Below are 25,583 nucleotides of genomic sequence, written 5' to 3'. Positions count from 1 at the left end.
TTGGTAAAAATGTTTGTATGGTAAGATTTTGCTTGCCCTTGGGAATGGTTTGAGGCAGATTTAATACTAATTGAAGCAGTCGCACACGGAATAGAAGTCAATGTCATTATTTACGTACATACATTAAGTTTCAATGGTACCCTTGTACAAACAACATGCATTGTTTAGGGCCAAAGCAGCTGACCCAAAACAAGAACAAGGACTGTCAGGAAATCATTACCGGGGACCGTGGAGAATAGTATAAAGGATGCATCTCAAAAATACCGCAAACCGGAAGACGAAGCGTTGACAGGCCTCCCACTAGGTGGACTGACGACATCGTGAGAATTGCGGGCAACCGGTGGATGCAAGTGGCGAGTTGTCATTCATTGTGACATTCTAGGGCCGGCCGATGATGATGATGATGATCTCAAAAATAATCAAAACCAATGGTCTACTAATCTGACAAGATTTATCTCTTCTAAGTTGCTACACTCCTGGCAGAGTGGTCGTGGTCGGCGATTGAGTATCAGTAATTAAGTTTTATGAAGAATTTCTTGAGAAAATAGTATAGGTAATGGTTTCTCTTTGTCTGCCACACAGCAGCGCTCCGGAGTTTGTAGTTGGCAATAAAAAGAACTGCTGCCCATTTTTACACCTGGTACTTTAGTTGCCTTTTACAAAACCCATGGAAAGCAATGGGGATATTCTTAAACCGGGTACGGCACGAACACCAAACTTATAAGTAAAAAATATTATAACAACATACTGCTGACAAAATATGATGGAAATTACACACGTGAAAAAAGTTTCAAAATTAATTGGAATGCGATTAACTTTAGCAGAGTTTTTGAGCAGAATATTATTTAAAACTCAAAGCAATAAATCCTGTTAGTATAAAACTCTAAATATAATTTGATTTCGTCTTTTGCGTATTACAATAAAAATATAAAATGTTGCTCTCAGTTATCAATGAAAACGCGTCACTTTGGCGCCAAAATTAGCTTAAATCAAAGGCCACATGATGATGATATACTTTGAATTATGTAGAACTAGGAACTTATGATAATTCTTCGTTTCCTAGATAATAAATCTAACACTTCATGACTTGTTCATTATATGTATTAATTCTTTTACAAGTTAATCTTCTTTAACTATAACGATATACAGCACGACACCTGTAAATACTGCACGATAATCGAAAGTAAAAGTTTTTTACAACCTAATAGTAATTCATTTTATATTAGATACGCTTGACTTTATGTTGTGTAATAATGTTATAGTACTTGGGAGGTTCTTTAGTAATAAGATCACAATACCTGAGGCAATTAAATTATTTTAGAGTTAAATTAAAAAACTGCGGATATTAGGAGTTAAGTAGGTATACATACTTAAGACGTCGCTGTACTAAGAAGTCAAAGAAAAGTAATGATTAACTAACGAATTTATAGGTATTTACTAGGGTAGTTTTTTTCGGGACTTAAATTTTTATCGTAATTTTTAATTCAACTTTTACTATTAATCAGTTCTACACTATAGCAAATCGGTAATATATCGGAATAGGTTCAAAGCCTTAATAAGGATCTCCTAGAAACATACTTTAGGAGCCTAGATTACCTAGAACACTGGATTTTATTACTATTTTTTTTAACAATACGATTTTTTTTTAATATACCTATTAGAAATGTATAAAAAATCGTTGATTTATTAAACTACATTTTTTTAAAGCATTACAAACTAATTATACAAAAAATAAAACATATGCATATTATGTATATTTTTTGCGTTGCAAGCAACCACAGCAACCTTAAACGTTAACGTTTTAAAGATTTAACGGTTGAAGGTCCATACAGCACTAAATACGAAAATATGGCCACATAAAATATAATGATATTTGCGTTTCTTTTTAATCTTACAGCCTGAATTATCAAAACCATCCTGATTTAATCACACACGAAACCGTAATTCTGTATGCCGCATGCAGCAAATAATCGAGATAAATAATAAAATCGTGATCAAATAGCAATGAAAACGTCAATCGTAATAAATTGCGAACTATTGATTCTCCTGGTAAAGCTTTAATTGGTAAATTTGCAATGAAAATACGAGTAATACAATTGAAGAAGTAATTAAATAAAACATGGCGATGGTTATTAAACAAGGGCAAAGTTGAAAGTTGGCAGTTTACGCTTGATGTGATCCATTGGTCCATTGTCGAATTGTCCATGGGTACATTTTAATTAAATAAAGTCTTTGGATTTGGCAGTTACTAGGTGGGATATACTTCTATGTATGTGTATCAAGTAAAGATAAATAAATGTCTTTAAACCTAAAGATTGCCAAGTTTAAAGTAAATAGGTAACATATCATAAGTACTGAATTTGGATGAAAATATTACACATACATTTTTTTAAGTTACTCCAGCTTAAAGTTAAAAATCAACCGATATTAAACAAAATGAGAAACGAGTGTAATTCTACCAAAAATTGCATCTATCAAAGACTATAATCAGCGTATCCGCTCCAAACTACAGGAACCAAATCAAAAGTAATTGCATGAAAATAGACGGATAGACAACGTTAACCCAAATCATAAAATCGACTTTTAATGTTGATCGTAACAACAGTAGCACTTAGCCTGTAGATTATTGCTAACAACTGCATTAGAATCTGCATGAATTTATAGAAGAAGTTGAAGGTTCTGTAGCGTTGAAACGATAAGCATAAGTTAATCTAAATGTGCATCAATACCACTAACAATATAAATCGAATTATCAAATAAAGAACATGGCTGTTATTTTTCTTTACCTCACCGATTTAAAAGATCTGATAGTAACAGAACCATCTTAAAGAAAATCTATTCAATAGAAAGCTAAAAAACGATACGGCTTGGTAAGTAAAGCTGTATCTAACTAAGACAATGCCAATTAAACGGAACCCCAGAAACCAGTTCAGACAGCAAAAGCAATCGAGATCCGGAAGAAATAGACAAAGAAGCGAACGACGACGGCTTTGCATGCGAGAAGTAGGAAGAAAGATTGCAGTTACGAGACTGTGTGAAAAAGCAATTACAAATATTATGTAAGTAATTCAATGAGCGAGTGCTAAAGCTAAATATCTACGATCAGCTGATAACGAACAAAAGCCGCTCTATGTGAATTAAAAATAAGCCCGCTTGAAAATATTGGCACAAAAAGTTTAGTAATCCGGCTACAAAGGCGTTGACGTAAATCGAAAAGAGTTAAGGCTTTGTGTTGCAGCAAATTTGAGAAAAAAGAAGATAAATATGGAGAAGAATGCTTGAGAATTGTAGAGGAATTTAAGCAAAGCTAATAATCGGTTTTGATCTTTACAAAGTGTAGCTTGATCAAATCCTATCCTACTTCCTACTGTTTGTTACTCAATCACGCAATAGCGGCTAAACGGATTTACATGAAATTTGGTATACAGATAGTTTGTGTTCCGGAGAAGGACATATGATAGTTTGTATCCCCCAAAAATTCCATAGTTACCGCGGGATATCGATAAACGAACTGTACGCGGATGAAATCGCGGGCAACAGCTAGTAAAGATATAATACGGAGAATACAGTGAGAAGATACAAGGTAAATCATTGTTTATCATGCCTTCAGGATTCTAAGGGTACTTGTGTGTAATCCAAGCACGTGGCTATTACAACTCGCGATTCCCCGGTATGGCTTTTAAAAATTTCGATCACAGCGTGCTCTCGACTCGATACGTGGTTGCGTAACGCGCGACATCGAATATATTTCAAGTTTCACTTTCGCCGTGAGTTACCTCTGTGTGACTAAACCCCCGCTCTGAATAGCACCGTACCGATTCGAATTCGGAGTCGGTATTTCTGCGTCTTTCTTTTGATGTTTTTGCATGGGGAAAGCTTGATGCACCGCCGATAACCACTTATTGTAAAGCGATAGTCAATCGCAGCGAAAGTCTGGTAGGTAGTCGAGGTAATAAGTATCCATTCAATTTAAATTACAAGATTACAGATTAACAAAATCTGGTAAATCAGTACGTGTTAGTAATTTACGAGCATGAATGCCGTTTTTTGCAGTTGCAGTTACTATAGCAGTCGCCTTCTGATTGGATAATTTTATTCATATAATTCTTTTTCACGTCAATATTCAGTGATGTTATAATACCGTAGTCGTGATAGTCTGGTGGTGTGACCTATGGCCTCCCAAGCAGACGTTCGTGAGTTCCAGCCCTGGACCTACCTTTTGACTTACTACCTACCTTTGACTTTTTTGCTTAAAAACTGCATATACTTGTAAAGAAATTCAATGCTATGTGAAGTTCCTAATCCGGCTCTCCGCTTGTGTGGGAATTACGGCCCAAACCCTCTCATTCTGAGAGGAGGCCTGTGCCCTTCAGGTATACATATAGGCCAAGATAATGAAATGGTGATCCGGGGTGAAACTGTATCGTAAATGCTGTCCCAAACACTGAAGGCTGCCCATGAGTGTGGTCGATTCTCCTCGTTAGAGACGGGGTAAATTATTTATATGGAGCCTACTGCTGAAATTCTATAGGCGGAGAAGATTTTTTTCACTACTGCCAGTGTCTCATTGAAAATTATTGATTAGAGGCTTGCGTTTCTTTATTGAATGTCAACGTATCTTGCAGACTTCAACCACAATAACACTTCATTTTAGCAAACAAAACTTACACTTACAACATATCTCAAACAAATTACAAAATTTACTCTTGACCTATTTAACCCATCACAAATGTCAAATGGGCCAAACAATGATTCGGCGCGCGAACTGGTGTGAAGAATGGGTGAAAGCAATACACGGTGATTGACACGGAGCCGAGATAAATGCCATTAGATCAAGGTTAGACGGTATGATCTGTTATTGTAATTAACAAGAACCACTTGGTATTTGTGGTGCATGTATACCTACTACAAATTATGCTTTGATATTTTTATATTTTCACGTTTATTATGGTTACGAGTAACATAAAGGTTACATGTAGATGATTGATTTAGATTTTATTTTGCGAAGGTCCATAACAATGAACTGTAAGCTGCTACTCGTACCTACTCCGCAACTTACTTTTTTGATAGAAGTAAAAATTTGTATTTTAATAAACGTTATAGGCTCATTTTTCTGACTTTGTATGTAGATCTTGTCGTACCCATTATATTTTCAGATCGCTTGATCATCGGAGGATAACTACGAAGTTTAATATAATATTGTTCAAAACAAATATTTGAGAAATTAAAATTTCTGTACCTAATCGGTTTTGATAAATCTAACCACACCATAAAATCATCAAAATACAAGTAAAATAAAAAAATACAGTCTACACAATAACCACGCCCTTTTTCGATTGATAATGTATTTTAAATAATAAATGTGATTTGTCTCACATCTTCAAGTGTTTCAATTTTAATACTATGTAAAAAGTGTTTTGTGAAATAAATCATTATTATTATTATTAGTAGTAAAAACCATATTATCAGACTTTGGAATTTTAACGGATGTCTTTGTTTTACCAATTTAAAAATGGTTGTTCCTAATTCAAACTGTTGCCTAAAAGTGTTGTCTATAATGTGGTGACTCAAAATCAGTGAAACTGGGCCAGATCGTCATAGTTGCCAAGTTATGAAATTAATTACAGAATTATGAATTAATTATCATCAGGTGATCATCTCGTCAAGAAAAAATATCTGAATCTTACTAATATTATGAACATGGAAGTATGTGTGTCTGTATAGATGTGAGGTTATTTATAACTTTTTAACTTAAATCAAAAAGGGCTGTAATTAAATTCGAAACTCCAATATTTTATAAATTGGATTAACACATATGATAATTTATTCTCTATTTTCACACAGTAAAAAAGAAATTTTCATATAAGTCATTTATCATACTTTTTTTTTACTGATAATATATTAATATAATACACATAAGTATAAAGTAACATAAAAAACAAAATATAAAAATACTCCTTAGAAACTACAGTATACAATACACAAAATAAAATTAACCTGTTTTTAGTGATTGTACTTTTAGTTGACTGTATTTGCACGTCATCCCAACTACTGTTTACTTTCTGTTCCAAATTTCAACAATCCGAGATGATCCTGGCTGGACCACCAGGATCTCACTGCTGGATATTGTTGTACCACAAGGATTAAAAAAAATGACTAAATTTCAACTCAATCAGATAATCAAGTTGTTGAAAAATGGTTTGCAAATTTTAAACCATAACTTCCACAGGTACTTACAAATAATAAAAAAACGAACGTTGCAAATTAAATAAAAGCTTGTAAAATTAACCGTGCCTGTTGCATAACTTCCATAGAGAACCAATCGTCATAAACGAAGTCGCGGAAAACAGATATAAATTGTTAAATTACGACACATACATCGAATTATAAAATGTTCTCTTATTAGTATTTTCCGCCGGAGAACCGGACAACGGAAGTAACAATTGAAGGAAATTACAAGAATAGCAATATACTTAAGAACTTATTAGGTATAGCTTCTTCCTCGGAACGTCCGTCCGCACGAGTACAGTTGCTTGCGACTTCGTCTGCGAATAATTCTTTCTGCGGGAACTATGAAATTTACCGGGAAACTATTCTACGTTCTTCTTAGGGTCTTAAATTATCTTCATATCAAATTTCATCTAAATAGGTTCAGTGGTTTAAGCGTGAAAAGGTAATAGACAGTCAGACAATTACTTTCGCATTTATAATATTAGTATCGATGTAGTCAGTTATTTATTATTTGTCTAATAGCATGTAGTCTCACAAAAGAAGAATCAGTTTCACTGACTTCTCAGCTCATTTTTTGGATTTTTTTTCTTCAAAACATAAGCAGAACTATTTTAAAGAAAATGATATGTGTAGTTTCCAATCTACACTGGGCCCGCATGGGAACTAAACTATGGTCCAAGTCCTTTTATTCTGAGAGGAGGCCTGTGTCCTGTAATGGAACGTATATAGGCCGAGATGATGATGATGATGAGTTAAAAGATAAAAGAAAGAGTAGCATTCCAGAAATTGAATAAGTAGCTTAAAGATGATTGAAGCAAGAAATTAACACCTTCTTGTGAAATTTAGCGTATCACTCACGTAGCTATTGATGATTATGTCTACTGAACAGTCTTAGCACCTAGTTTCATAAGCGGGACAAATATAAATTTGTCTCAAGACATCGTGAACATCAATTGCAGTGAAACGATTTCACGTCTCGTAATTAAAATCGGAAATTTGCAAAGCATGATGATTCAAATCGTTGTGAAAAATGGATGATGGTGATGGTTAAAAGCCTTCTCGGAAGGATCTCTTATTTTCATGTTAAGCCTGATCTTATAAGTACCTATTGACAAGTAAGTAAAGATTAAATAAAAGCTTATTGATATTGACATGCATGATTCAGATGGATTGGAAGCAGGAACGTCAATATTTTTATTACTAAAATAAGTGTTATTGAAAGAACAGGACTACAATTCATCTTTATCGAAAATAACATCTTTATCTGGCTATCAACGTCTTTGTGTTTCTTGACATTAAATATTTCGATTCTGTTAAAATATATCTGACCATTCAAATTTAAAGGAGTGCATTTAAAATATAAATCGGATATTACCTTAAAGCGCACTACGCAAAGAATTTACAGTAAAATGTGATTTTATAAACGACCGAGTGTGTAATTGAAATCGTATACATCCCAAATAAAACGATAAAGATACGGTTTATTTGCTTGACAAGGTTATCGAACCTGAAGGTCGTTCAACGTGGAAAATAAAAACAAAATTTATTGGGTCGCATAAAAATTCCTTACAGTTTTTGGTAATACGGTAGCTAAATTCACCTGTGGCGTTGCATTCCATTAAATGTTATCATTTGGGTGTTTATTTTGGTATTTTTAAATACTTTTTGCTGCTTCAGATTTTATTTGAAGTGAGTTCCGAACATTTTGATAAAATGGGACGAAAGTAAAAAATATCCACATATAATTGGCAAGCAGACCCTTAACAAAATATGCCGTTAAGCAGTGGTTTCTTTGATCGTTAGCTGAATTGTTAGTATTTTGAAATTACGGATGCATAATTATTCACAGCTACCGATAAATATCAGGCTCTCTAAATAGGTTTCTGCATTTTGAACAGTTACTATAAATCAGATTCGAGTTAGTAAGAAATTTCGCAACTCTTTAGGCTCGAGAGGCGTTACTTACTCAAGCATTCCTATTGTTGCCGATGAATTGAATAATAAACATAATTTACACGTGTGAAATGGTCGGAGAAAGGCAAGCGATGCACCTTATCACGTAGGCTCATGTAAATGTTGTTTGAAATATACGTAACACCATGGATATTTTTGCATGTGATTTTAATACAAATATAGCATTGTCTGTTTGCGATTCAGTTTTGAGTATGGGTACATTAAATCCATGGCAAGCTATCGCTTAACATTGAAATTGTTAGGTAGGTGTTCGATTAATACTTAGGTACATACTCGTATAAGTAGTTGTTGAAAGTGAATTTTATAGGTCATTTTGCAAATACTTGAGACCGAATGCAATGTCATTACTGATATTAAGTGCCGAGACATAGCGTAGTCCGCTATTATGAACTAAACACGTTTTGCAATGGCTCGCAAAACTAGTTCAGTTCGGGTGTGTATTGCTAATTTGCCTACGTTGCTAACAAAGAGTCTGCAAACTGCAAAATCAAATGATCAAGGTTTTGTGGCGAATGCATCGCCAGTATTGGCATACCAGGAAATATCAGATTTTAGAGCATTTTTTTTAATAGAATTTCTTTGTTTTCATAAATGAAGTAGTTAGACGTTTTGTTTTTACCCAACTGCACGAAGAGGCTTATGTTTTTGCAAATTGGTTAATTTTGCTTTTTATTCCTACAGGTGTAGTGTGTAATGATTTTCCATTATATAATGGGAAAAGTTCGTATTTTTCGTGCTCTCTCATTGTATTCAGTGCACATCGTTTTGACATTACATATTAATAGAGCTGTCGGTAGGCCTCCAACAAGATGGGGTGACAACCTGGTTAAGATCGCGGGATCGCGGTGGCTGCGGAAAGCACAAGTGGAGAGCCTTGGGGAGGCCTGTGTCCAGCAGTGGAGGTCTTTCGGCTGAAATGATGATGATGATGATGATAATAATAATAGATAAGAAAATGTTAATACTCATTTAATAGAATAAGTCGTATTCCGACTTTTTCCGATGTATATTATGCACTATTACTGTACACCATATTACGTTTCAATATTCGGCCAGCTCCTTGAGTAACGTAATTTACGAGTAATACATCACGTTTTTCTATCAAGTCTGGCCAATTTCATACAATCTTCACAAATCGAGGAGCGACAAGCGAAGACGTTTCCCAACTGCTTGATGACAGTCGATGGAAACAAATGCAAGTCGCCGAAGGTCGTACGAATTGAATTGTTCTTACCAATGACAATTTAGGACAATTGAATGTCGGCGACATAATTGCCCATTTTCGATTACGTTTCAAGCTCGGAATAATGAGGATTCGGTACTTGAATCACAGTTATTATGAGAGGCGTTTCGTTCGAGTCCCTGCGGTCACGATCTTTCGCGGCACAATATTGCTGTAAATTGTCAGATGATGGATGCTGGTGATGAAACAAAGTAAACGATTCGTCCGATTGTGGTGTTATAGACACGCTCACGACTGTATGAGGGGTTGCTGTAATCTTCATAAAAGCAGACAGCTGGAATCGAATTACAATACAATACAAAACAAAGACTCTTTATTGTACACCAGAAATAGTAAGCGATACAGAAAACAGATACACAGAGAAAATTACTTATGGAATGCAATGAAATTGAATATTTGTGGTAGATACACAGGTAAGATATACAGCGTGTATTTATGATATAACCTTAAACTTTAAGGGTAGTTAGTTAAGGCCCTTATTCTCACACTTTATCATGTTTTAGTAAAAATGCCTTATAAAATAAATTAGCACGCAATGTATCTCTATGTGATACTACTTTGTTTTTATCCAAAACGTCGCACTTGTTGACGTATGTATCAAATTATTCTACGCATTACATTGCTGCTCGAAAAAAAATAATTACGCTCTGGTAGTTAATTCTAAATTTATAATTTGTTTTAATATCGGTTCACAGCACTTAAATCTACGTCTGTTTATAGTTTGAGGCTTTATCAACAATACACACTGTATAGGATCACATTAAAAATAAAGAACTCTGCGATCTAGTTTAAAGGTGTACAATGTTTTACTTAAAACCAAAAACAGAAGCCAAGAAAACATTAAAAATATTAAGTACATTATTTAACTCCTAGGTCGGATCAGTGTTTGAAATATGCTGAGTTTGATTTAAAATAAACTACTCGTATTATTTTAAGCGAATACATATTGTTTAGAATGAAATCGCTACTCGTACCTATTTTCGGAATATCTTAACGTGCATACATGTGTCGATAAAGAAAGTACAGGTAAGTATTAAGTATCCTCTAATTTTCATTTTAAATAACATTAATTTTTAACCTAACTAGACTAAAAGCAGTAAAATGTTAGTTGTATTCTGAGCGGTATACCCAAATATTAAATTAATGAAAACTTTTATACTTAAGATCGCTGTTGACATTGATAAAAAGATCCATAACGCTTTCATCGCTATACCAATAACATATAATAATCCGCAATGTCACATTTCTAAAGAACAAGTCTCGTCCCACAATATGTGCGTTTGAAAATTATGTATAACTTATCCACTTCGACGAATTTCATAAATTTCTTCATACGAATGTTTGTTCAAAAGTATTGGACATTTCATAAGTATATTAGATATTCTTTCACTACCTGATACCCATAGCACAAGCTTTCCTGAATTTTGGATAAAGTAAACTGATGTGAATTAGTCTCATGATATTTATTAATTAAAATGCTTGAGAGGAGCCAAGACAAATCATGAACCACACCCTATATTCATGTTTGCCATCCACAATGTTTGATTCAGCATTTCATTGTTTATATGCAGCGTTTGCTATGCATGTATTGCATTGCATTAAGATAGTGTTGCAAGTATCGCCCGGTACCCTTCAGTCTACATGAACATCTTTGATGACATTTGAAAACGATTGCCCAACACTGGGAGGGTTTGAATTGTTAACAGAGAGCTCTAGGTTGTGTTTGCATGTTGAATATTAATTAAATGTTACTTAAAGTGTTATTTTAGACGATATTTTGAACATCATTGTGACGGTTTACATATTGGAAATGTACATACTTAAACTTAATGTATTACTAAACAGTAAATAAAATCAGTAAGATTTTACAAAGAGTACCTAAAATTCGACTGGAGATAATTAAGTAACCAAGTAATGATAAAATAAATAATAAAGTATGTAATAACACATGATATCTAATATGCTATGGGGAGTCCTATGTAAAAAAAAACTGTTTATTATAAATCAGAATAACATAACAAAATTTTATAATTACTTAGCTAATAATCTTTATTATTTAAGATTTTATAACTAAGGAGTGCGAAAGGCGGGCGAGCCCGAGATGATCATCTATAATTAAAATATAATGTTCACATATGTTTCCATGCTACATGCTACTTATATCTATATTGCTTAGTTATTATTATTGTAGGTAAATGGTTATTGCCTGGCCTTGTTTACTTCTTATTTGCTTTATTTAATGTAAGCTAACTGTATTATCATTATGTCTTTTTAATATATTACCATTTTTATTTACTTACCTACTATGAAAATTTAAATCATAATTATATCACTTATTTATCTGTTTATTTACTTATGTTATCTTATCACAATATTCAGTGCTAAGAAGGCAAAGTTTTTAATACTTTTGGGTTTTTCTAGTACTTCATCTAGGACATGCCTGGGGAGGCTGTTCAGCACGAGAGGTAGACAGGTGGTCCATACCCGTTTGCCATATGCATTATAAGTAGGAATGCAACAGTGGACCTCCTACAGCTGATATGTTTAACACTGTTTTCTCATATGATTTCATTTTTCTATGTAGAAAAGCAAACCACTTGTACTATAAACACATATACATATTGTGAGACATTTACGTGATCCACGACGTACACGTATCTGTCGACGATGAACTCTTCCACGAACTACGTTGGTATGTTTCGCTCATGTGAGTGAATATGGCACATACAACAAAGATCATCTCAACTTCATATTCTTTTGACCATTCATTCCTACTTATAAGCACAATAAGCTTAACTAAGCTCGTGATTTTGCTTGCATATTTGGCGCTATCTTTAAGCAGCACTTTTACATTTTTGGTAATACCGTAAAGCTTTATAAGGTTCATAATAAATTCGTCTTATAAGCCGCAAAGTTTCACAAACAGGGAACCAACACAAAGGCGGTGCAGATGAAGAGTTGATGGCGAAACGGTGTTGTAAGCGCTGAGAAGCCTGATTATCTATTTCAGTGGCAGATTAAAATTTTGAAACATTCTCTTAGGCTCCTTTCCCCCTGGTTATGAAGAATGTCAGTCTGTAGTAGACGTAAGTTAAAATAAAGTAAACGATAAATCGCAAGTAAGTAAGAGTACAATGTAGATGTCTGTGATTAAATCGTAATAGTTACTGCTCGTTAATTTGCTGAAGAAAAAATACTTGCACGGATTCTTTACGCTTAAAAAAGATTCTCTGCCGTTTCACACAATTATTTTTTCCCTAATGTTTAATTTCCCAAGTCATGATTTTCGCTGAAACTATATTATTTTCGGAACTTTCATAAAACAAACCTTACCTAACCTACTATGCTCTTTAAAACTATAAGAAAATACACTGAGAAAAAATTTGGTTTCGGAGAAATTTGATAGTTGGGAAATGAAACATTTGCCAATTGACATTTGGCAAACAATAATTATGCGAAAAGATAGGATACCCAAAGAAACAAATAAGTTGGTAGTGATTTTATGTTCATCATCGTAGTGCTTAAAATTGGATGAATTATTGCATAGATGTATTTGTTTATTTATGCTTCGACCATTACGCGAAATACAAAAGTCACTAATGCCTCCTTGAGAATGGTATCGGCATTTTAAAACAAATGTTTTACATTCAAAATTACTGTGTTTTGTAACATTACAAACAAAACAAGTAGAACTGGTAACTTTGTATGCATTTGTTCCAATCAAAAATGTAGAGCAATACTTGACGTAACATTTTAGGATTGTATCTTTTCTACGAAATGGGCCGTTAATTAGTTTTGTATCTTCGTGTAATCAGGAATGTTCAATATTACTGATCGTTGAGGAAACCGCTATTCCTATCGTTCGTAATAAAGCGATTACTTTTGAAAATATTGATTAGGTATTGTTGCAAAATAAATATGACATAACAGATTGTGATTCAGTAAACGACGGTCCGACGATAATAATAACGAAATCGGTAATCAAACTTGTACGGCAATATATTTGGCACGATTATAAAATTAATGATAATGCATGAGGAAATAAATAAAGAAACAAATATGCGTTACACATTCTATACTTCATTGCGAGAAATGATGACGAATGGTTTTGAAAAGAGGTTGCTTTTAATATTGACGGACGTGTTGTATCTTGATTCTAATTGTCCATAAAAAATAAACACCGGTATACTGTTGATATTTTGATTCTTATCTTCTGAGTATACTTCGGCAAGGATTTTTAGACAAGATTGGATGAGTGCGAGAAGGATGCAATGCGAGGGGGGGAGGTTGAGTATAGGAACTGCAATGGCTGGTTTTATAATCTCTACAATTGTTCATTCATTGTGTGTTGTGATGAGATAACAGCAACATTCAGATTGGTACTTTCGAGGGTTAGAGATTGAATACGCTTGGGGCAAGATTTATATCTAATGGTCCATGTCAGTTCCAAAGGCGAAAGACAAAATAAGGATAATGGAATAAAATAAAAGTTTTGTTAGAGCTTAATGAGTGTTAATCAACATTGCTGTTAGAGAGACTGAGTCATTATTTTTTCTATAGCGTTACTTAATTTTTAAAAGTAAGTTGAAAGAGAATAAAGTAAAAGTAATCCGGAGCCACATGAGGCAAGTCTTTAATGCTTTTCCCAGTTTTTAAATATGCGTGGGCAAAACTTATTACATATGCAAGGTTTGGCCGTATTTTTGTAAACAGCATTCTTAACCGAGGTAAGTTAGCGTGCAGTCATAAAGTCAAAGTACATTGTCAATATTAGCTGGCAAAAGGAGAGGGTATTGAACTGTGAAAGGACACAGGGCGATGCACAGGTAAAAGGTAAGAGTCACTTAGGGAAGATGTTTCTGAGATAAAGAAAGATAAGTAACCTATGCTCTTAAGGAAATTTCCATGCACTAAAATAAGTTTACTTAAGGTAATGGAGATAATGATTGTTAAGAAGGCACTGGCAACTGGTCTTTGAAATTAAATACCTTGAAAATACCATTCGAAAGATGTAAAAAATCCGAGACAAAATTAATTAAAACTATAATTTTCTGCTACCCTATAGTCTGTTCGCCGACAGTTGATAAAAAATAACAACCAGTAGTTCTCAACTCTAGAAATGTTAGTTATTTTTACCGACAGAAATACAATTAGTAGCTTTATAGAATAGAACATGCTAACACCCAATCGACACACTCAAAGCCTACTCCAGAACCAAATGACTAACGGTCGTCGCATCTGCTCGCTAGATGGGCCGCGCATTCAACAAGAGCTGAATCCTTCGTACCATGACGCCTCATGACACACAGTTTAAGCTGTAACAAGCAATGCCTGTCATGCAGTTTGCGTTTGCGATAGTTTAGCGACAGTTGCTATTCCAAGACAAAATCATAATACTTATGGTGATGTAATTTAAACAATCGTTACCTTATTCCGAAAACGATTTTTAAATTATATAGAGTTCAGGATGCACACTTAGAACGGTCGCATTAGGCACTGCCATTCTAACAATAGCATTAAAAATCTAACTGTAAGCATTAAAGAGCCTTGCTGGGCTTCCATTGTTACCCACCATTACTGGAGGTTGAAGCAATTAGGCAATATTAGAACTGACGCAAGCAAATATCCTTGGCCAAAGAAAATCAGCTAAACGCAATTTGATGGACATTAAGTTTCATTGTCAGAAAATGTGCGATCAATTTATTTCGTCAACATAGTTTGGACGAGTTTAGAAAGAGATATTGTTTTAAGTCAGATTAGGTTGTAGACAAATAAGACAATACAGTGACAACAATAGAGTGGTAAGAAACCGCTTATAACGGACAATGAGAGTAAGAAATATGTTTCCGGTGAATTGGGACACTAGATTGTTATAACACAGCTAATTAAAGCTTTAATTTTTGATTAACTATCTTCTAACTCAACTTTTATAATTATTTTTTATAAGGTAGACACATAAGTGCTGTTCACTGTCCCAGTAGTAGTAGGTAGTAGTTGCATGCCATCCTTAACTTTATGTCATTACTAGAGTTTACCCGCACACACACATTTTACAAAATTCCCCTGGGAATCCCCAAAATTTATATCGTGGTCTTCATTGAGGTTGTGTTAAGAACAACTGTCCAAAATTTCAAGACTCTACATTTTATAACAAAAAATTGAACCGACTACAAAAAACTATGAAAATAATTTTCTACCAGTCTGAAGTCGGTGCCTCAGCAAAATATAAGTAGGTATGTAGGTGAAGTAGATGACTATAGGTCCACTCCTGCTGACTCGTGCTGAGGCACCGACTTCAGACTGGTAGAAAATTATTTTCATGGTTTTTTGTAGTCGGTTCAATTTTTTGTTATATTTTTTTTTCTACAGGAAATTTTGTGATTGCTTATATTTATGTAAGTAGGGTCACATGTCTGAAAACACTGGATCGTTTTTAAATCTTTCTTTAACACTAACCTATGCTATCCCAGATTAACAAAGGCTACTTTTGATCCCGGGAAAGTACAAAGTTCCCGCGGGATGAAGACAAAGTTTCGGGTAACAGCTAGCAGAATATTATCCTGGTGACATTATTAGTAACAATTTTTTAAATGGACAAATCGAAACTAAAATAAATAATGTTTTTATTTTAGACCAAAATCTATAATTTGTTAGGTTATGGTGTCTGACAGCCTAGGGTAAGGTACTCGATACTTAGTAATTAACGGTATAAAATGTACCTTTTAATTCCAGTGTCCTACCACTGACCTAGGTCAAAGATAAAAATTAATAAGCTAAGAAATTCAATGTATTATATACAACTAGCTCTTGCCCGCGGTTTCGCCCGCTTGGAATTTGGTTATCGCGCGCAGTTCCCTTAGGAACTGTGCATTTTTCCGGGATAAAAAGTAGCCTATGGCACTCTCTGGCCCATAAATGATCTCTATGCCAAAAATCACCACGATCTGTCGCTCCGTTTCGACGTGAAAGACGGACAAACATACAAACACACACTTTCGCATTTATTATAGTAGGTACACAATATAAAAATCAATCCTAATCCGAGTAAGGCTGCGTTTCCACCAAAGATGTGTGAGGATGTTTTTTTTTATTCGACTGAATGGCAAACGAGCAAGTGGGTCTCCTGATGGTAAGAGATCACCACCGCCCATAAACATCTGCAACACCAGGGGTATTGCAGATGCGTTAACAACCTAGAGGCCTAAGATGGGATACCTCAAGTGCCAGTAATTTCACTGGCTGTCTTACTCTCCACGCCGAAACACAACAGTGCAAGCACTGCTGCTTCACGGCAGGAGTAGCGAGCAAGATGGTGGTAGCAATCCGGGCGGACCTTGCACAAGGTCCTACCACCTGCACCTGCAACTGTGTTGCAAGGAATGTGTTTTCCATGAACCAATAAATTGAAACACTTTATTTACCGACCCTCGCACTGCAAATGTCTGGTGGAAACGGATCCTTATACATAAAAGCGGTCTCAGCGGAAGACCAGCGTTGGCCTCTACGGCCAACACTATGCTGAGCTGAGACCGTTTCGCGATTTCGCAAATACTGTCATTAATATTTATTTTATACTTGTTTTATTTTGTGTACTTATGTAATTTGCGAATTAGCGAATAAACGTTTCTATTCTATTCTATTCTAAAAGCTAGTTGCTTGATGCTTGTAGAATTCGCGGCGTTATCAAATATCAGATTATTTTGCCCCGTTAGGTATCTGGGTCGTTATCCATCGGTTCTAATGGGCAATGTTATGCTTGCGAAGTGAATAATTGTTGTTGCCTCTTCCTTCGTTCGCGTTTCAATAATGTTCTTAAAAAGGTTTTTACTTACTTAATTGCATTCACATTATAACTGTTTAGTTTTTATTTTTTAACCTCCGACCCAAAAAGAGGGGTGTTATAAGTTTGACCGCTATGTGTGTATGTGTGCCTGTCTGTGACACTGAAGCTCTTAAACGGGTGGACCGATTTGAATGCAGTTTTTTATTTGAAGTCAGATTTTCTAGCGATGATTCTTAGACATGTTGCATCAAAATCGGTTAAGCCGTTTTTGAGATAATGAACTTTGAAGTGACAAAGTCGGGGGTTTTCCAACTTTTTGTTGATATCGAAAATACAAACTGAAACAGATGCACAGAAAAACCAGTGGTGGTGTAGCGGTATAGCACGCAGCACGGAATGCGGAGGACCTGGGTTCGATTCCCAGCGCTGGTCTCTTTTTCTGGTTTTTCTGTGCATCTATGTTTCAGTTTGTATTTTGGATATGGATTTAACGGGATGACCATATAAGTAACAAAATTTGGAGTTGAATTAAAAAATACAAAAAGACTTCAGAAACCAATCTTAACTTTTAATTGGTTAGGTCATATGATACTTAACATTTATTTCGTATAATGTCCCACTGCAGGGCACATGCCTCCACGCAGAATGAAAGGGCTTGAGCCGTAGTTACCACGTGGGCCTGGTACGGATTGGGAACTTCGCACACACCATTTAATTTCTTCGCATATGTGTGCAGGTTTCACGATGTTTTCCTTCACCGTAAAGCTTCAATTGTAATTTCGCACATAAATTAAAATACAGCTTTCTAGTACTAACGGTCTCTGAGCATAGCCGCGGACAGACAGACAGGCAGATGGAGACAGATGGACAGACATGGCGAAACTATAAGGGTTCCGAGTTGACTACAGAACCCTAAAAACGACCCACTGCTTGAGAAGCCATAGATCAAACCACTATAGCTTTATGTAGTTAGATATATGTATGCGTGTAAATCTACTATTTGGTAGGTAATGGTTACCAACTAGATTGATAACAATAGTTCTAGAAAAGCTCTGTTCTTCGAAGACAAAAATGTCAGCGGGGGAACATCGAACCGCCGCTGTAAATTGTGCGTTTTCCAAATGACAAAACAGTTTCAAGGTTTACGAAACAGTTCATTTTGTTTCTGCTTCAACATGCCAAATCTTGTAATCTTGCTGCGTGACGCGGGTTTTAGGTCATTGTCAAGCGTGCAGTAATTTTTCCACCGTGAAATTAGCGTAAAAGTTCTCTGCAGCTCTTACAACTAATTTTCGAACAGTTCGTGAACCCGTTTGCGCAATACCTCTGCGTTTGTTTCGATTAAAATATATTTAACTAGTCTATTGAATAAACTATACTTAAAATGTTTCATACTTTAGTGAATATTTTCTGCATTTTGAGTTTGGGAGAAGAATTATTTACTATTTCTTCATATTGATAATTTACAAGTTTTATTTGCAAGGAATGCATTTTACCGTACCGCACCGCATTGGTCGTTGGTACATTACATACTACATATTTAAAGATACATCTATAAATAAAATACAGATATACTCTTAGTACGTAGTACAGTCAAAGGTGTTACTAAAGAACATGTAAAAAGTTAGTGATTTTTCATTCTTTACGTAGTCATGTTATACCTACTCATAAATATCCAGACCACTAATCTATTTGTCTGTGCTTGTGTCTTAAATAGGTTCTTAAGATTAATCCTTTCTGCATCTATACCAAAAGGAAAATGCATAGAATCTGACAGAAAGCTTTTAAAGCACAAAGCACAATCCTAATTTCAAACATTTTTCTTTTCTACATCTGAGAGATTTACTGGCAGTCAAAGCTCCTTTCAGTCAAAAAAAAGTTTTTTTTAAAACTTACCTATAGCTGGAAGCTTCCTGTTAGCTCCCGCAGGAACAGCGCTGGCACCGGAAATTAGCAAAAACATAGCAATAAACGCACTGGCACCCATTTTTTTTTAATTCACGTTGTTTTTCACAGATTAATAAATTTTCAGGACGCAACTGTTGGCCGCGTGCGCTGGTCACATTTGCGTCGCACGTCAGTCCCTGCTTGCGGTCCGTCGGCGACTAAACTCGTTGCGGAACTTTCTATTTGTTTTATGCGCAAGCGCCGGTCTGCGGGCTTTGTATTGTTGCACGCACACGGCTTGCGGGTGTTTACATTTTTAGTTATTTTTTTAAGCCCTTAAATTGGCAATATACGCTAAAGTGCACATATTTAATGCTATTTCTCCATTTTTTACCCGACTGCCCGAAGGAGGGTTATGTTTGTCGAGCGTATGTATGTATGTATGTACGTATGTATGTATGTATGTATGAGGTATCATTGGATTCGTCATAACTGTCGGAGTGACATAGGGTATATAATATTTCAATATGGCGTCTGCGAAAAAAAATATGGCGAAGGAATAAAAAAAATATTTTGTATAGTAACAATATGGGATTCAAATGAAAGCTAATAATTAGCCCATACTAAATATATATGGGTTATAATACTTTTAATCTACTATTTTCACAGAAATATCAAAAAACATTAAATTTAAAAAGTCAAAAACCCGACTGCCTTAAAAACTAAAAGGAAGAAAATAAGTCTAGTGGTCTAGAACTCTATCAAGAAGCTCATTTAAGGTTCAACAGTCGGGACCCATTCAAATCGTAACCAGCTCAAAAAATCATGGCAATGGGTCCCGACTGTTGAACCTTAAATGAGCTTCTTAATAGAGTTCTAGACCACTAGACTTATTTTCTTCCTTTTAGTTTTTTTTTACTACAGATTTTTTACGTTTCCGAAATTACGATGAGATTTAACCCTTGACCTTTTTGTCTATTATAAGAAGTTGTGATAATAACTTAAAAAAGTTGAATTGTTAAATAAACTTTTTAGCGTGATGAATATAGTTAAATAAAATTCAAAATAATAATTTGGGTATAATTTAGTAACCACATTGACGATAGTCGTTATAATGCGATAGAAACGTCAAAGAAAATAATACCATGGGATTTTTGACAGATCGTTTCCTTTGAATATTTCGTTTCATATATTTATAAACTCAGCCAAATACCTACGTAACGGCCTAACGGGCCACGCGCAGTGATGGGTTCCGTAGTAATATGCGACAAATATGCAATATTACGTTTAGTTTACGTATAGTGTAAGGTCAAAAGGTTCTCTCCTTACATTGACTTGTTAGGTTAGGTTAGGTCACGGACCATAATAACTAGGAATTACACGACCGTGAAGGTTAAATGAGTTTGTTCAACTGGTAAAATCGTACAATCAAATATTACAAAGTAAACTTATTATTTCTAACAGCTGACGGTGTGATACGACGCGTCAGCACTAAAAAGTAGTACGAACTCGTTCATATAGAATATATAAAAACAAAACATATAATTTCATAATGTATAACGATCAAATAATATAATATTCGCAACCTATAACAACTAAAACATATACCATTCATTTAATCTAAAAACGGAAAACATAAGGCTCAATTTTTTTTTTATATTATTTAACTTTTACGGTTTCCTCGCTGCTATAAACGCTGGAATAACAAACCTAGAAGCTCAACACGCTCTTAACAAGTAAAACAATACACATCGCGCTCTCTGAATCAAACAAAATAGTTTCTTAATTTTTAATTTAGAATTCAGATTTTATGTAGTACAATACAATACAATAACTCTTTATTGCAGACCAACACATAGCAAGCAGTACAGAAATACACAGAGACTTTCTGAGGTAAGCAATAGGCGGCCTTATTGCTTAGTACTTATATAGTATTAAGTAAAATATGATTGTCGATCATTTTGATACCATCTCTTTCTTTGGCGGCGGTTCCGTGTTGGTTTTGGTTTTGTGGTGGCAGTGTTAAGAAACATGCTTCTATCTAAACGAAGTTATTTTATTATTTGATATATTCAAATTATCAAGTTTAATCAAATATTATAGTAAACTAACCTAAACTAACACAATATATACATCATAACTAAACTGACAAAATAGCAACTAAAAATGTAACACATTAAGTTACAAATATTAATAAAAAAGTAGGAGAATAAAACTAATTTAAAAATACAAACTATCGCAGTTGACCCGCGGCAAGGATCCCAGGATACTGGCAGCATTGCCACGCTGGAGTGTATAGTATATTAGTTAGTATACTACACCCAGTAGTATAATAGTTTAATTACCTATTTATTTTTTGAATTGATTTTGTATCTATTATTTTATTCTTATTTTAATTAGACATGAGCAAGTAGCCACTATTAAATGAATAGTGCTCAGTTTTATCAGCGGCTACGCGGGTCGTTGGCGAATTGCGTTTGCGCCATTAAGCCGGCGGAAGCAGCGCACGCGCCGTGAAGGACGGTCACAGGAGGCATTTTATGCGCAGCGTGCTAACAAAAAGCGTGGCAGTGGGCCGGTCATATTCATATTCATTTAAGCATAAAATTAAAAATTTTACATGTCAAATATTTAAGTATATAAATTCATTAATACAATTTATTATACAATTTAAAATTCGGCCGAAGCCAATCAAATTAACATTAAAAATACAATTGATATTAATCATTCCATTGAAATAAAAAAATAATAATTAATTAGATAAAATGCAATCATACAAGAAATAATCAACGCAATCAAAAATTAAATCAAGTTTAAAAATTCAAATTAAAATATAAAACTTAAATTAGAATTAAATAATAATTATTCTTATTATTATTATATTCTGAAATCATAAAAGGCATTTTTAGCCGCCGCATATCGTATCGTATATCAGCCGAAGAACCGATAACCGCTGAGGTAAACGAGTTCTTGAGTGGAGACCGCGAATCGGCCAGCGTGCCGTGGAACGCCCTCAGACTAGGTGGAGCGATGATCTTCGAAAGGTGACTGGCAAGAACTGGATGAGAGTGGCCTAGTGTCGTGCTCAGTGGAGTGCAATTGGAGAGGCCTGTGTCCAGCAGTGGACTAAGATAGGGGTGATGATGAAGATGATGTGCTAACAAAACTATTTCGTTGATTCAGTTAAGGAACTTGAAAACTAGCTGGATATAGTTTAGTACAAAGTACCTTCAGATCATTTTGATATATTATTTACTTATTTGGGACTATTTCGAGACATACGCATTTGTTCATGTCACGAATAAATGTTTTCTTTTATCCATCTAGAAAAAACATCTAGGTAAAGAACCTGTTAAGAAAATCACGTTCAGTTTTAAAATCAGAATAACGTATAAGTAAGTAACTTAAATTGAGGCAGATTAAATAATATAAAATAAAAATAAATATCATGGGACACTTGACACCAATTGACCTAGTCCCAAAGTAAGCAAAGCTTGTACTATGGATACTAGGCAACGGATAAACATACTTATATAGATAAATACATACTTAACTTAAATACATATTAAACATCCAAGACCCAAGAGCAAACATTCGTATTATTCATACAAATATCTGCCCCGGCCGGAATGGAACCCAGGACCTCAAGCTTTGTAGTCAGGATCGCTAACCACTTGGCCATCCGGTCGTCAAATCTAAATATGTAATGTATTAATATGTAATAAGGCCGCCTATTGCTTACTTTGTAATTTCCTCTATGTATCTGTTTTCGATATCGCTTACTATTTCTGGTGTACCTACAATAAAGAGTCTTTGTATTGTATTGTATTGTATCCACTTTTCATCGTATTGTCATCATCATCATCCCAGCCTATATACGTTCCACTGCTGGGCACAGGCCTCCTCTCAGAACAAGAGGGCTTGGGCCATAGTTCCCACGTGGGCCCTGTGCGGATTGGGAACTTCGCACGCACCATTGAATCGCTTCGCAGGTTTGTGCACGTTTCCTCATCGTATTGTAACTAAGTAAAAAAACTAGTCGAATCTACCTAGTACCTGGTACAATTTTAAGCTCTGTCCTGTAATAGCAGTTGTGCCTTAATAGAATCATGTGCTGCCAGATTGTTCCTCAGTTAGTAGCTAGCTGGCTATAAGTGTAATTTATTGTAACGTAGTAAAAACTGCTGAGCAGCCCATCTGGTTGCTCGCCATCTCTCCGGTAAGCTGTAAAAGCCGTCTGAGGCTAACAGCAACAGTCCGTCCGACAAAAAAAAAGAAAAAGTAGCAAAAACTACTTGGAAGTAGAGGCAATAAACGTAGTTTATAAATACCCGCGGTTGCCTTTGCCTAGTGGTTTAACACTTTTCAAGCAGGAGATCGTAGATTCAAATCCAGGCTGGCACCTCGTGAGTTTTTGAGTGAGTTCAGTTTGTGAAATTACATTTGAAATTTACTACGCGCTTTACGGTGAAAGGAAACATCGTGACGACCTGTACAAAAAGTATGTGAAGATCCCAATCCTCACTGCACCAGCGTGGGAACTACGGCCCAAGCCCTAATTTTATTGAATTCTACTACCGTTGTACCTATAAAGCTTGATAAAAAAACTAATGAATGCGAAAGTAAGCTGGCATTAAACCATAGAAGTAACTAGCAAAATATCGGTTGGAACTCAAAATACTTGTGCAATATACTTTTCTAATTAATCGGTAAGAAACAGCGTTGCTCTGTGGACTACTGTAAGTAATCTGTTTACTGGGACCATGATCTATTCCCTTTCGAATTGTTTACCGATTATTTAAATACCTATTGCTCATACAAATAACTTAAGGTATAAGCTGTTTTAAATACTTAGCTCTAAGTACACACGCAGTTTTCGCATCAAAAAAATCTGTGCAAAGTTTTAATCAACTGCACTTACCGTAGTTCCCTTCTCCTCAGTGCATAGAAAAATCATCATATTCTTGTGCTTTGAAAATTTTTATATTTTACCGAATCCGGAGTGTAGGTACACCCAATGTGAGAGGAATCGAATAAGCGAGCATTTATGTATCAAAATCAGACCAATCGCATATTTCTTAAAGAGGAACAATGAAATATTCGTAAATTCATACAAACGAGACAAGAACATGACCCTCCTTTTTAATTTGGTATCAGTCGGTTATTAAAATATAATTTTATACTTAGTTTTTCAATAGTGACATCTAGTAGCATTATTTATAACTACAACCATAACTTGATTACAAGTTGTATAAGCGCGCCATCTAGCGGTGACAGCGATAGCAATTATTAAAAATAATTCATAACCCTAAACTAGATGGCGTTTAATCTGTTTCGCAATTAAAAATTTTTTTTTTTTTAATGATTGTTTTTTAAATTATTAAATTTTAAATCTCTATGTACATATTCTGAATTACAACTCTTGAATTTTTTTACAATTGCTTTTAGTAGATCAAATATGTAGATATTTGTATAGTTTAAAATAGATGAAAATGTCTATACGATTTGCTACAAAGCAAATTGCCATTTTAAGGAATATACCAATCGCACGAATAGGAAAATTATAATGACTTTACCTTTTAAAAGGTACCTATGGTGGTTTAGTAAATATGGCTTGAATGATAAGCTATAAATATAAGTTCTATTTATGTATACATGGATGTTTAAAATTTATGAACCAATATGGAAAGAAGTAAAACCATATGAAATCTAAATTTAGAGGAAAATCGTTAATGACTAAACCTTGAAAAGGTAAAAACTGTAAATACAATAACTAAATGGACTTTACATAATAAAAAAAAAAACCCTAATATAAAATAAACTACTTGCCGGATTCTTCTCATACAGATAACCGGTGGTTTTTTAACATTCTGTTTGTTCACTAGAATAAATGAAAAAAGATAATAATTTGACAAACATTTATATAATTATAGTATTCTTCATAAACTAAATACCGAAACCAAAAGTTGTTAACGCCATGCTATGGTAAACAACAACAATTTATTGGTATGAAATTTCATACAATAATTAATCTAGAAGGCCTTTAAGTAAACCCAAAAATGATATAATCATCCATTAGATATTTGTAATAATAAATCCGCATCCAGCCATCAAATGACCAAATTTTTACTCTAATGCGTAGGTTTTTAAAATGGCGTTAATAAAAATTTTTATTATTAATTTATGTAAATCTTATTTGAAAAATTACGGGACGATGAACTTCTTGATACGTCATCATTAGAACCACCCATTAGGCTTGATTTTTTTTGAACACCATAAATTGCTTGTATATATTGCCTTTGTTGCAATTAAATCAGCATTAAAAATGAAAAATAGTCAAATCAGATACCTAGACAGCACATTAAGGTATTAGGTTCTGGCAGTTGTTACAATATGTCGATACAATTGATTTAGTACAAAAGGAACTATGTTAAAATAGGGTCTAAGAAAGAATGAAAAATATAC

General features: G+C 34.5%; 1 protein-coding gene across 1 annotated transcript in view; it reads right to left on the bottom strand.

Moving 5' to 3' along the window:
- The window catches only part of LOC141436027 (uncharacterized), a 56,338-nt gene extending 37,001 nt beyond the window's left edge, over positions 1 to 19,337 (bottom strand). The window contains exon 1 of the mRNA XM_074098862.1: positions 19,128 to 19,337. Within this exon, the coding sequence (XP_073954963.1) occupies positions 19,128 to 19,218 (91 nt within the window). The 5' untranslated portion in view covers positions 19,219 to 19,337. The remainder of the gene's footprint in view (positions 1 to 19,127) is intronic.
- Between the last annotated feature and the right edge of the window lie 6,246 nt (positions 19,338 to 25,583).

Source organism: Choristoneura fumiferana, chromosome 16 (assembly GCF_025370935.1).
Source record: "Choristoneura fumiferana chromosome 16, NRCan_CFum_1, whole genome shotgun sequence".
Lineage (NCBI taxonomy): Eukaryota > Metazoa > Arthropoda > Insecta > Lepidoptera > Tortricidae > Choristoneura > Choristoneura fumiferana.
Note: the sequence above shows the minus strand (reverse complement) of the source record. Positions and strands in the feature narration are given on the sequence as shown.